Raw genomic sequence first — 15,000 nt, forward strand, 5'->3', positions numbered from 1 at the left:
ATTGCTTGTTTATTCTTGATTTTTTGTGTGTATATCTTTAAAAGTTTGATCATCTAGTTTTGTACGGTATCCTTGTTTTCCTTTTTGCATTTTTTTCTTCAGAACTGTGAAATTGACACACATGAATTTCCTGATGAGGTCAGTGAAATAAGAACATACACAGGTAGAAATATAGAATTAGAAGAGGAAGAAGAAGAAGAAGGAAAAAAAAAAAAAGAAATATAAAGACGGTAAACAATAGATACATTCCATACATGGGGGGAAAATTTTGGTCATTGTCCACTTTATATCTTTATATTCTCTTAATCCTCAAAGTTGTTGATGGGTCAGTCTCGGCAGTTCAGTCAGTCAGTGGCTTTTGAGCACCTTTTCTTTTTCTCTGAAAAGAAAATTCTGTATATATTTGGCAGCACAATAATATCATTTACAGTCAGTGCAGTCATAATCCAAACCATTTAGAAAAAGTAATGTGCAAACCTAAATCCAATTGAAAAACTATCATTATAATCATTAGCATCTATCCATGAACACCAGTCATTAGTGAAAATAAAGAAAAAAGGAATGCAATTTCCTTACCTTCCTCCTCTAATAATTTCCTTCCCATCCTTCTGCCTTCCTTTCTGCATTTCTACTCGTATTCTGCCTTTCCTATCCTTTCCTTTGTTACCACCTTCCCCTTCTTCTCTCTATCTCTCTACCCTTCTATCCTTCCTTCTTCCTTTTTTCTCCAGCACTAAGAAGATCGTTCCTTTGAAGACAATTTTTCTCTTTTAGACTGGGTATGTGGAGAACATTGCATGTATTTAGGAAACTTGACAGGAAAATTTGTACTGCATGCAAAAGACAAGTTAGTTTTGCAGTTATATTTTCAGTACGTGTGGTTCAACTTTTACAGCCTTTTTTTCTTGTGATATACTTTTAGTATGCACATTTAATCTGTCTCCTGGAAGATTGTGCACTAGTATATTAATGTTTTATCTTGTATCTCAAAGGTATGTGCATTGGCAATCTGTACAACTTTTTTTTTTTGAAGGAACTGTGTCCAGCTCTTGTCTTCTGACTTTTACAGTTTGTAGTTAAATTTTGACCACAGCATGTGAAGAAAAATACATTCTTTTGCAAAAGTTAAAATCAGGTTCAATTATTAATAAAGGAGATTTCTGCTTTGGCTCCAAATCTTCTGATTTAGGTGAACTTTTGTTGACCCATCAACCAGCACCTGTTAGAGCCAATTCAGAAATGTGATACCCTTGCAACAACCATGCTTCCAGTGAAGACATGGTTGGAATAAGATGTATGAACAAGTGTTTGTGGAGACTAATTTATTTGTCAGTGTTATTATTATTATTCATACCAGGTGTAAAACTAGAAACTTGATTTCATATGAGACGTGCTTTGTGCATTCCAATATTTTTTTTTCTTCTTTTATGGCAATGCCTGAAAAAATTGCATTACTTTTCTTATGCTTGTTGAATTAGTATAAGCTTGTTTGGTTTAACAGCAGGCAAGCATAGTAGGACCCAAATCTGGGAGGGACATTGTGTCTGTCAACACCTGTCACTTTCATCAGTTCATGTCATTAAATGAATCTATATCATCAGATTTCATTAGCAAACTCCAGAATATTTTGTCTTCTTTTTACAAACTAGTACGGTTATACTTCTCTGTAACTTTTGAATAGAGGAATGATATTTATGGTACCAAATGTATTACAATAAAAAAAAAAAAAAAAAATGGAAGCCATGGTGGAAATTGTAAATCATGTCGAGTTGTTCTAAATGTGAATAATTTCAAGGTCTTGAGTAGATATATGGAAATGACAGTGTTGATTATGAATGCTATCATTCAATGTGTTTAATAAAATGAGCTACTTTTAAAAGGAAAGTCTCATTGTAAATGTATTTCTGTTTTCCATATTTGTAATGTTTGTGTAAGGTATAATGTCCATGGCTAGAACAAGATTTTGATGTGTTGATACGTATTCAGACAATGACTTAGGACTTTGAAAGCTCATGATTGTTTATAAAAGTGTAACATTTCCCCCAAAAATGTGTCCTAATTGACAATCTGCTTCCATTATTAGGCTTTTAATGCTTCCCAATATTGTGATGTCTGCAACTCTCTCTCTATATATAATTTAATCATCAGACTTTATTGATATCATAGAAATAGATGAGGTCCTTGTCCCATATTAAGAGTTATAATAAAAAAAAAATCACTGATCCATATGGATACGTTAAAGAAGTGATTCGTAAGATTTATAACAGAGAAGACGTTTTAATGCTTTTAGAGTAAAATACCATATGTTTGCACACGTGCCTTCCAGAGGCAGAAGAGAAGCCAAAGGATGTCCAAAATATAAATGTAATTTTGAAAGTCACCTTGTCGTGGGTTTGAATATTATTTTTTAGTATTGTGCCTCAACTCATGAGCTTATCATTACTGTAAGTATTCTGTAATCATTCCACGCCTGTTCTTTTTGTGAATGATTTCTGCGTGTTTTTTGTCATTTTTTAATTGAGTGATGATGGTATTTTGCGAGGCAACAGCTGACTTGTGGGATCTACATAAACCTGATATTACTATGATTATTAGGGATGTAACAGTCTATTGCAGAATGTCACAACGTTTGTATATGATGTAAATATTGTAATGTGTAAAAAAAGGTATTTTATTTTCCCAAGGCAACCTCGCCATTGATCATTTTTAAAATCTCGTTCATTGCTAATAATAGTTCATCCAGTATTTGTAAATCTAATGCATGGTGGCATTATTTAAGAAAATGATTAGTTTTTATGTACATAAGGGTACTTCACATGGCAATGATTTAGAGAGATCTGTATTCCATACATTTTCATCAGAAAGCCCTATCTATAATTAGACAAAATGTCATGCATATATCATGTAAGATAAATTTTGAAGCAGGTTTCTTATGCTTTGAAAGCTTTCAGAATCTTAAAATAATTTTGCATGGTAATGCTATTTAAACCCATTGCATACGGGTGTCATGACATACATGTTGGCACCGATTAGGCCTTAAAGATGGGAGTCAATGTGTACATGACACGAGATTGGGATCTGCTCACAGATGAAGTGTACATACATCCATAAAATAATTTTTGGCTGTAACGGCATTAACTCCAGAGCTACAGGATTCCAAAGTCAGCCTAAACCTGCATTTTATGATGGATTTATGGAAAAATATTGTTTGGGCTAGTCTGCGCTACCCTGAGGGCAGAGGAAACTCTTTCCCTGTCCCAGTAATTATTATCTGGTGACACTAGTGTCATAGACCGCCCGCCCTGACGACGGTTCTAATTCAGTATTAACCCCTAAAGGACATGCTTACTAAATTTAGTCATGCTCTAATGAAGACTGAGCAAACTGTACCAATATTCCACAAGAACCCAGATAATGGTTGTATTGTTTTCAAGTCTCGGAGTTTGTTCTGAATAGTAAATGAAACAAATTCTCAGGAGAATATAATGTATGTAAATCACTCAATAAAGTATTAAATACATAAAATAATGATAGTAATGTAAGAAATGTATAAAACTCAACAATACATAAGTGCAGACATAAATTCAAACTTGTTTGAAATGTGGAGAAAAGGACCATAAAGCCAATTGGGTATAATATGAAATAAGAGATTTTGCAAAAAGGTATTGGTAAACATATTGAAATACAGTTAGATACATAAAACAAGGAAAAGAAATGCCAACAACAGATCAGATTTCTAAACCGAGCACAGTTAAAACAGAGGTTTATGAAAGCAGGAACTTGTATAAACTTACATGAAATTGGCAGTTTTCAGAGTCAGGCAGATAAAGTAAAAAAAAAAATAGCTACATGGTATGGCCACTAATAGGGATTGGGAGAGTGAGAGTATGTGAGTGTGCTTTCCTAACTTTCCACTCCTTTCATTCCACTCTCATGTTGAAAACATTTTACCTGTAAAATAAAAATAATTTATATCAGGAGTCCTATGTCATTCCTAAACTGAATTATATAACGGGTCAAGGTCCCTTAAATGCAGACTCACAAAAGGTTGTATCAGGTGTTGGCAAGCAACTTCCCCCTGCCTTGAGCCTGGTGGTCTAGTGTCACTCGCAGGGGCACCGGAAACATGGAACAGCAGGGGCAACTGCTCATCATTCTTCATAAGGGGGAAGTGGGGGCAGCTGCGTACCCTTTACAAAAAATGTGAAAGTAGGTATTTTGAGTGTCCTGTTATTCTTGTTCTTCACATTCAAATTACTATTTGTGTCTGTTACTATGTTTTCCATTTACCTTTCAAGCAAAATTTGAAGCTTAAAAGCATTCACTTTATATGCTTCTTCACTGAACAATGTTAACCCATTGACAGCAGATGGCATGATTTGCTGCCAAGGCAGAGTCAGCTGTAGAGGCGGATGTAACAGTGCCAAACAACATAAACCCGCCACACGACTGTATACATGTTCACGACAGGATGTATTTTTGCCTACTCCCGCTAACCCCGGGAAGATATCAAGCGTGCAACGCTTCGTGCCGGTTTGTTTTCTTGATGCGCGGGGCCGCATTGATCCTCTCAGAGCGTTTTTCACCCACCCTATTCTTATGGTTTTCATGAATGCGTTTACATTGCAAAGGCACGTAAATATATTTAAGTTTGTCAAAAAGCATGTTATAGTAATGCGTATTTACTTTTATTTGATTGAACTTTGCCTATATTCTTCACATCTATGTGAAAATACCAAAGGAAAGTGGAAGCAATCTCTTAGTGGGTATCAAAAAACATGTTTTATACTTTCTTTCTTTTTTATCAAAATGAAAAGAAGAACAATATGAATAATCATACACATGCATATGAGTATGTACATATATCTCGTGACGTGATATCACGGGTAATCAACAAATTATAAGTAGTATTGCATTAGTAATTTTTTACTTTATTTTATTTCTTGGCCAAACACATTTGATTTTACAATAGTTTTCAACTCAGATCATTCTATTCAACCGGTCAAGGAGAAATTACCATGTCATTAATATCACGTAGTTTTCTGTGATGTCATTTTTTTAACGTTATGTCTCATTCTATGACACTCAAACACCTAAACTAAAATAACAGAGTTTAAGAAATGATGTAAAATGATTATATTTGAGACCAATCTAGCGATCTATTGCTGACATCTCAGCGCATCACTACCGGGCTCCCGGGACGCGGCCAGAAAATGTACCACGTCTCAGGACGTTCCCCGGGTCTGGGGACATTTTTTGACCCCGTGATAGCAAGTCAACCGGCGTGAATGAGTTAAAACTGATGGCGACTGAATAATGACAACATCAGGGCAAATCAGGACCATGTGTTGCTGGTTTTCTCACCAACCCCAGAGACCACACTTTTTTTTTTTTTTTACACATAGATGGTTCCAAAAGCACTTAGTTACCAGGGAGATAATGGCTAGACACAACCTGACCTGACCCAAATACCCCATTTCTTGAGTGTTTTCTGTGAATTGTTACTATTGCTATTATGAATAATATGATGATTAAAATGAGATATTGATAATGATTAATAAATGATAATGATACTACTACTAATAATAATAATGATAATTTGTTCTTTTTTTCTCAAAAATTCATGGAATTGGGTAAACAGGGAAGGTCCATTAAGCCTGCTAATTGCCTCCTTGGTGAGTAAAAGAAAGAAAATAAAACTGGGCACTTCATGTATCCACGTTCCAGGCATCAATGGCTTAAAAGCCTAACACGGATGGAAATATAGTTTCAGATTAAACCAAGAAAACTTGTCCCATCAAACCTTTTCCTACTTTTGTCGCAATGAACATTGTTCATAGTAAATTTACAATAGCAGTTACTTTTTTGATTTGGCCTCAAACATGGTCATGAATTATAATTCTCGCAAACACATAATTTCTTGGAATTATAGAAATGCTTGTTACCTTGCCATTAAATTAATAAGTTATATTTCCTATTTCATTGTGGATGGGATAGAATTGCTTGACTGTCACCAAGATGAATACAAATGCCACCTTTGTGGATCCCTGGAAGGTTTGCATTTTAGGAGGGAGCGTCACTCAACATATCGCATTCTTTCATTTTGTCTTATTAATGCAAGAGCCATATTTGTGTTCATTTTATTGTGTTTTACTATCTTGTGAGACATGTTCTGCCATCTAAGTGTTTATCAATATTGTAGTACACTAGAATTGCAGTATAGGATCTATATCAACTCATTATGTTTTTTTTACTCAGTGTGATAGAACTGATCTTGCAATGCCAATACCATAGAGCTAGAGGTCTAGAGGTCAATATCTTGCCGTGTGTCATTGCTCTCTGAAGATAGTGCTTCCATTCCTACTGGGACTGAGAGAGATTAATGTCATTTACGTTTGGAATTTTCATTTAAAACTTATTTTGGTGATTACACCAATTACGGTAATTACAACTGAAATGGGTATCATAAGCCACAAAATAGAATTATTACTCAAAGTGTGATACATAAACAGAGAAACACCGTGATCCGGTCTCTCCTTATATCAAACATGCCCGACGACTACCGGCACCTGTGTGTTGCTCCCGTGCTCAGGCCAAAAACTTGTTTGGTATGTATTTGCTGCCACCCGTCTGCAGTGGATGAAATAAGAATGTCATAAAATGAAAGGCTAATTACATATCTGGAAGAAAAAAATTGCACTGAATATTCAATACATTTAAAAGACACACACACACCAATTTCCAGTTTATTAGCAAATCTAGTGGATATCTGGTGGATCACCAGTGGTCTATGGACCTATGCCCTTTAATATTCCAAACATAGAAAAACATCTATTAGTAATATTGTAATTGTATTTTTTTTGTTTATATAAGGAACAAAATGTTTAAACTGATGTCCCAGTCTTCTACATTTATTAATGTTACAGATGTATATACCTAAAAAAACATATTTTTTCTCATATTCCCTGACATAAATAGAATGTTGAACATCACTTACATCTTACAAAGTGCCATAAATAACAAATATTACATTCTCCTGTAAGTATTTCAGAATATTCTTACGGACAAGATTTTTTCTCCTTTGTGATATGTACCTTGTTCCTTCGAACTTCTGCAGGGTAATGAACAACCAATGTTTGTTATATGCTTTACTAAAACTCCTCACTCTGGCTGAAAAAGTCAGTGTTATCAGCAAGTAAGGATGGTATCTACAAGCTTTTACATTAAACTCTGGCTGAGTTTTGACCTCCTTTAAATGCATATAAAATCAACTTAAGTTTTAATGCTCTGGAATCACATGAAATCATATACTTGGCAGTTATAAATAAAAAAAACAAAATCCTTAAGAAATAAAGAATGAATCATAAACAATAATCAACCATCAGTACAACTACACTCAAAAGCACAGAGAAAGAAATAATTCTTTACATAATTTGCTGTGTAAATTCACGTAAAATCATAAGAGAATGAAGGAGTTATAATCAGACCTGTTGTACTTAACAACCAGATCCTGAAATGAAGAAAAGAGGTGTATCATACATTCTAAAAAAAGAAGTATATCATATAACAATGTGTAAATTTTCGGGCATTACCATCCTCATTATAAGCCTACTTATAAACAGGCCACACCAAACATTGCACAGCTATTAACACAAAGGCCAATTATTTATTAACACAAAGGCCAATTATTTATTAACACAAAGGCCAATTATTCAAACCAACACAAGTCCATACATCATGGATACTGGATTTCAGTAAAATGAATAAGAGAATCAGTAAGAAAACAACGTCCCCTAAAATAAATTGGCAATAAATTGCAATTCAATAATTATGTAAGTTACTAAATTTGCCTGCTCTTCCAGGTAAGTATATGAATCAACTGTGTTCTGTCAGCCATTTGTGCACTGAATGGATGATCATGTTATAGCTCTTACTCTAAAAATTAGGATATGGAAAAAAAAAAAAATTTACACTAAGATGTCTGCTGGTGGGGATTAAACTTATTACTGTTAATCAAGATTATTGTTTTAATGACAAAGTTAACTAAATCACATCTATGGTCATATATGTTAGTATAATCATTAATTTCTTCATTTTCTTATTTGCTATGCAATGATCCTTATTGAAGAAAATTAAATAGGAATAATATATCAATAAATATATGCACTGCTTTAACATATACAGAAAATATGCAACCCATTACTTGCCATATTTGCAAAACCTGCAGCTTGTGAATCATGTAACAAGTTCTTTTATATTTTATACATAAAATGAATGGTACATAATAATTTTAACCCCTAAAGGACACTATACTACCATAGTTGTGATCAAGTATGTCCGTTATCCAGGGTCAAAGATGTCATAAGTTATTTTACTATTTAAGGAAAAAAAACATCAAAATTTTCTTGAATCTCCCTTGGGCCACACATAACACAGCACTGTCACATGCTGGTCCATGTGGTAAGCCAGGTAAAAAACAACATATATAATTTTTTTTCACCTGTCCTGTGTGCATGTGAAGCTCGGAACTTTCCCATCCTTTTGGGGGTTAAGAGAACGTATACAATCATAAGTACTATGTGTGTATATGGATCTCAAGAGCAGCTTGTAAAAAAAGAAAGAAAAAAGAAAGGAAAAAAAAAAAAATACTGGCAAATAATGAAATAATTAAAATAACATTAAGACTTAAACTCTTGGCAGTCTGTCTAAAAGAAGCTTCTCAGTCCTCATAATCAGACTCCTTTCTAGACACAAAACTACAAAAATTGGGATTTAGAGACAGAGAGGAAGAGGAAGAGAGAGTGAGTGAAATGATAACACTTCTATAATATTCATGATTCATACTAACATCTAACAAAAGTTGGAATAAGTGGGGGGAAAAAAAAAGACGTCACAGCAAAATATACCTATTGAAAGCCATGTCAATAAATCTCAAAATGATCAGGTATGATATGACCTAAAGATGAAGACTCCATGAAAAAGGGATACATTTCAAAGTATATATCATAATTTCCGAGTCCCTGAGTGTATCGATTAATTTTAACGTGTGGCTTATATTTTTCTTTAGAGGATAGAATGGCTAATGCCGGAACTCACCTCTGTAAAGTCACCTGCATTCACAAATTACAAGCTTCTGTAACAAGACTTGCTGTCAATTCAGCCAGAGGCATTTTCAACGTTTCATCAGACATGACTCAGTAAATTTGTGGAGACATTCTCATATTTCAATAAAACCATTTTCCCATTCTACAATGAAGTAGATGTGGTGGAGATTGAGAAGAGGAGCAGTAAGAAAGCAAATGGAGAGTGAAGGGAGGAGGTGGAAAGACAGGAGAAAGAGGCTGATGAAAACTGTGGTTATATTACACACCACATAAAATATCAACACCAAACTCTCGGTTGGAATATGATCATACTAATTAAACAATAATCAAAAAATGGTTTGTTAAACTGGTTTCCAAATACTAAATTACAAAGAAAGATTAAAGACTGAGAGTTAAAGTGAGAGAAAAAGAGACCTTACCCCATTCAATTAAATCCTAAAGTGGTATAAACCTAATGTAGTTATTTTCACTACACTGTTTACATGCACAGACCCACACACACTTAAACACAAAGAAACTGCATGCATCCACACAATATTGCTGTTATCTCTCTTGGTAAGTGCGTGAATGTGCTAGTGAGTGAAAGCACGAGGGTTTGTATGCAGGTTTTTAATAAACATTCAAGTAATATATTTACTGGGCATTTCATTAGTCATCAGAAAAGTTCTCTTGGTGTCATATATACAGAGAAGGAAAAAGAAAATTCAGTTCAGAGTAATATATAAAACATATCTTGTACTAGACTGAGAAAATCTGACAGTTCTCAAAATCTAAAACAAAAAACATTTTTTATTGTCCTTCAATAATCATAAAAAAAAAAATTATAATGTGTTTTCATGCCGCATTACTGTTTCCTTGTCTTCTGTATTCCAACATACATAGACTAAACTAAAATGATAAAATTTTACGACATCCTGTCATTAATTGAGACACAACATCATCAGTTAGACAAAACGACTCATTAGATTAACAGTAACTATAAGCATCAGTACCAACAATCTGAAAAATTAAAGATTTAGTATTTACTTTTTAAAGCTTATCTATGTGGACAATTACTTATACATTCATACATACCAAATAAACTAATGTTTAATGCCTAACAAACAGCACAGAGTTGCATTACAAATGCTATGAACATTATCAACATACGGCTCAACAAATGTCAGCACATTCAACAGATACAGAAAAGTACCCAAATTATTATACATTCATGATACTATGTTGATAGTGACTTACAGGTAAAAAAGGCTTGGTGAAATGTCCACACATGAAAGGGTACATTAAAAGGTATAAATACTGCTGATGAATATTTTTGGCAGTAATTCTTCAAACTTCAGACCTTAAATAGGACATTTAGACTAACATTTCAAAAGCTTGCAATTGTTATGTTATGTTATATATATTAACTGATTATCAGGAGCAAAACTTGCTTTCATTTCCTTTCAGTGTGTCAAGCTGAAAGAGAGGCAATTACTTAAAAAGAAAAAAACAACAACAAAGAAACTTTTACTTTGCACTGGGTTAAAAACTAATTCCACTCTTTTCAATCACAGATTAATTTTGTGTTTAACAAGCAAGTAAATATACAGTTTTATATACACACTGAGTATTAACAAGAGTTCATCACATTAAACTTTGTGTACACAAATAATATAGATATTTCTTTCATATCCTTGCCAAATTCTGAAAGACTGAGACATTTCTAACTCTTCCCGTTGCTGGCTTTGTTTCCGAGACTGAAATATTTTCAGCAAGGGCTGCTGGATTATTGTCATACATAGCTGAAGCTGTTTTCATACATATATATACCCATAACACATAAAACTTATTTCATAGTATTAATAATAAATATCAAATATCCATCTTTCTTCATAGCAAGTATTTGTCAGATACATGAATGCTGTTGTTCCATTAAAGAAACTGAATCATGACGAAGTAACTGAATGCCAAGGAGGCCAATAATGTCCAAATACTTGCCCATAAAGGTCGTAGGAAAGATGGGGATGCCATATCTACTTTCAATAATACATGCCTTAGAGCCAGACAAGAATATCTCATCCTATGATCAGTGAATCCTTATTCTTACATATATGCACCATTCTCTTTCAATATTCTTCGCATTTACAATAACAGAAAAATCTAAAACTGCATGCAATCAAGGCCTTTAACTGTCAATTGCACAACCAAGACAAACTGATGGATTATATTAGCACTTAGTAACTGCATGTATGTGGCACAAGTAAATAGGAAAGGAAATAAAAAGGAAGAGAGAGAGAGAGAGAGAGAGAGAGAGAGAGAGAGCGAGGGAGAGGGAGAGAGAGAGAGAGAGAGAGAGAGAGAGAGAGAGAGAGAAAGAGAGAAAGAGAGAAAGAAAAAGAGAGAGAAAGAGAAAAAGAGAGAAAGAGAGAGAGAGAGAGAGAGAAAGAGAGAAAGAGAGAAAGAGAGAGAGAGAGAGAAAGAGAGAAAGAGAGAAAGAGAGAAAGAGAGAAAAAGAGAAAAAGAGAAAGAGAGAAAGAGAGAAAGAGAGAAAGAGAGAAAGAGAGAAAGAGAGAAAGAGAGAAAGAGAGAGAGACACATAAATTTGTAAAACAGCACAATCAAAAACCATCTTATAAATAATGCATCATGTACAGATCAAATTGTGCAGCTTAAAAAAAAAATAATGATCAACAAAATACAAATTCAATACCTTTGTGCATGAATTCAGCATTAGTCATCAAACTCCAACCACCTTCCTGCAACAACTCTTCCACATCAACACAGTACAAAGCATCAACCACAGGGATGCATTTTAAATTATGCTAGCACGGAAGGAGTCTCGTAACACACTCACATGAACCGTTTCTTGTTACATGGCTGCTAGACTCTTCCTCAATCAGTTGTCTGTGACCTTCTTACGGCGCTTACTAAGAAGAGAGTTGTTGGCGCTATCCAGTGCCTTGATCTGGAGTGTGTCATAGTCGACGCGCATCGTGGCGAGGGAGCGGGTCATCTCGTCCTGAACCTCCTGCCAGAGGTCGCCTTCCTCGCGAAGGATCCTTGAGGTGTGGAGGGGCGTCTGGGGCACCTCTGCGTATTGCTGGGGGAGGGAGGGAGGGGGGAAGATTTAGTAAATCATGAACACTTGTAATTTACTTTACATAAGAAGAGAAATCGTGAAAAGAGCAGATTCATTTTTTTTTTTTAAAGGTTAGTAGCCTAACTAAAGCTACCCCACAAACAAAATTGGAATACTTTAGAACCTTAACACTTTCCTTTCACTGACACCATATATTTCTTAACCCATTCATGACGGGACATACTTCGCCTACTCCTGATCCTGTCGGGAAGATAATAAGCTCGCAACGCTTCGTTCGAGGGCGTTTTCCCACTGCAAGAGTCGGTGCTGAACCTCTCAGAGCATTTTTCACCCACCCTATTCTTATGGTTTGCATGACTGCCTCTACAATGTAAAGGCACATAAAAATATTGCCATGTTCAGCGAGTAGTTATTTTAGTAGAAAAACATGTTACAGCAGTGCTTTACTAGTATTATCTTATTGAACTTTGCCTTTATTTATTCTTCACTTCTGTGATAATACCAATGGAAAGTGGAAGCAATCTTTTAGTGGGGCATCAAAAAACATGTTTTATATATATATATTTTTTATGCCAAAACAAAAAGATCAATATAAAATAATCATACATGTACACATGAGTATGTACATGTAACTGTGATATCACAGGTAATCAACATTCTAGAAGTAGTATTATAATAGTAATTTTTTAAATCTTATTTTATTTCTAGGTCAATCACATTCAATTTTTTCAATAGTTTTTCGACTATGATCTTTTTATTCAACTGATCAAGAAGCAGAAATTACCACGATGTCATTAATATCTCGCAGTATTCTGTGATGTCATTTTTTTTTTTTTGTTATATCATATTTTATGACATTCAAACACCTAAAATAAATAAGAGTCTAAGAAATTATGAGAAATGATTATATTTAAGAACAATTTAGCATTCTATTGCTGACGTTTCAGTACGTCACAACTGCCTCGCCCGGAACTCGGTGAGAAAATGTACGATGTTTCAGGACTTCATCCAGGTCTGGGGATATTTTACAACCACGTGATAGGATGTCAACCAGCGTGAATGGGTTAACCCAGTCACGACGGGGGCATTCCAGCCTTGCATGTTACAATGCCGGGGCTCTCGAACGCATAGGCCTAAATCAGTTAAATAAGACGCCGTATGACGTCACCCAGCGAACGGGCCTTGAATGCGCGGTACCGTAGTGTACCACCCGTCCAGAGAGGGTTAATAAAGCTGAATTGAATGCTTCATTTTATATCATGCTCTACATTTACTTCTACATTGAAAGCCAACTCAATTGCTTAATGAATCTAAAATCTCGAGATGAATTATAATGCTTCCATGTGCTTAGCCTGTTCTGGGTGATACTTATAAAATTGGAACATGGGCTTCTCCTCACTACCATTTCTTCTGCCCTACTGCTTATTTTTACATTTGAATACTGAAAAGTCTTCTCTACTTTTACTGTAGTTTAGTCTCCATGAATATACACTGTACACACTGTGTAATATTTCTATTACAAATTTATGGAAGAAGTATAGAGTTCGGTGACTTTTTTTTATTGTAATAAAGAAAAGAAAAACTATTGACAACTATATACTCATTCCTCCTCCTCCTCCTCCTCCTCACTCTTGGTGCCACTCGACCAAACAGCTTAACTGGTATTGGTAACCTACATGGTTCTCATATGGTCCAAAATGGTCATGGCATCAACATGATGCCACCTGTCGACAAGGGGTCAATATTCACTAATCACTGCTGTTGTTACTCAGTTATTTTCCAAGTTTCTTTAACCTCAAAAGCCCACACTGAAGAACCCATCTGCATTTCAACCCCTATACCAGAACACTGACTCACAATGATGCCAATAAAAAACCTTGGAGCAGATGTGTCACTCACCACAATCCATTTGTTCTTCATGACATCAAAGATGGTGAGTCGTTCCTCGGAGTCTGTCCGCAACATTCCCTTGATCAGGTCCTTGGCATCCTGGCTAACATTCGCCCACTCAGGGTTGGGGAAGGTGTACTGGCCTGTGCGGATGCGTTTCTTCATGCCAGGTGAGATAGCATGTCCATGGTTGCTATAGAAAGGCGGGAAGCCGCATAACCTGCAAACAAATAAATTTAGTGTAAGGTGAATCGGTTTTTGGTTGAGTTTAAGCAAATGTGATATTTAGGAATTCAATATATTTTTTTTTATCAGCTAAAGCAATTTATAAAATCATAAAGTAAAATCAAATAAAACGGAAAAAATCTTCGGTAATGTACTGAGCTTGAACATCATTTTCTGGAACTCACAAAATGTACATGATGACCCCCAATGACCAAATGTCGCAGCTTTTGTCATACTTCTCAGGTCCCAACACCTCAGGCGCTAGAACAATATGCATATGTTAGGTATATTAATCATAAACCAATGCACACAAATATAATCAGGGTGTGGTGTGAGTAGGAGCAAGTATACTAGCGTGTGTTTGTTTTACTTAAATAACTTATGGATTCTTGACATCCCTAAAACTTACCAACATAGTAAGGAGTGTAGCATGGAGTTTGCAATGATTCCTTGGAGAAAGTTTCTTTAGCAAATCCAAAATCTGTTAACTTGAGAGCAGCATCATTGCCTGTTGAGTAGATATTTTATGCATTTAGCAGCAATTAAAAACTATAAATTCTAATTAAAAAAAAAAAAAAAATCTGAATTACTTACAATGCCATCCACAGGCTTATTATCTGGCTTTGTGTATGCAAACTCATGATCCTTTTAATTGTAAATCAGTGTTATCAATATGTCAACGAGGAAGAATTTTGCATTTGA

The 15,000-nt window shown here is 34.9% G+C and overlaps 1 protein-coding gene across 2 annotated transcripts in view; it reads right to left on the reverse strand.

Moving 5' to 3' along the window:
• Positions 1 to 15,000, reverse strand: part of MAPk-Ak2 (MAP kinase-activated protein kinase 2) — a 31,413-nt gene that overhangs the window by 1,653 nt on the left and 14,760 nt on the right. Inside the window, exons 4-8 of one of the 2 annotated variants that reach the window (XM_043031043.2) lie at positions 14,708 to 14,806; positions 14,484 to 14,559; positions 14,083 to 14,293; positions 11,938 to 12,183; positions 1 to 6,630 (exon numbers count right to left, since the gene is read on the reverse strand). The exon at positions 1 to 6,630 is cut by the window's left edge and continues 1,653 nt beyond it. In XM_043031043.2, the coding sequence (XP_042886977.1) occupies positions 11,980 to 12,183; positions 14,083 to 14,293; positions 14,484 to 14,559; positions 14,708 to 14,806 (590 nt within the window). In that variant the 3' untranslated portion in view covers positions 1 to 6,630; positions 11,938 to 11,979. Of the gene's footprint in view, positions 6,631 to 7,133; positions 12,184 to 14,082; positions 14,294 to 14,483; positions 14,560 to 14,707; positions 14,807 to 15,000 lie in introns of those variants that run through there. The other variant, XM_043031042.2, reaches the window with a different exon arrangement.

Source organism: Penaeus japonicus, unplaced genomic scaffold (assembly GCF_977035675.1).
Source record: "Penaeus japonicus unplaced genomic scaffold, GWHDUDI00000001_assembly GWHDUDI00000012, whole genome shotgun sequence".
Taxonomy (NCBI): domain Eukaryota; kingdom Metazoa; phylum Arthropoda; class Malacostraca; order Decapoda; family Penaeidae; genus Penaeus; species Penaeus japonicus.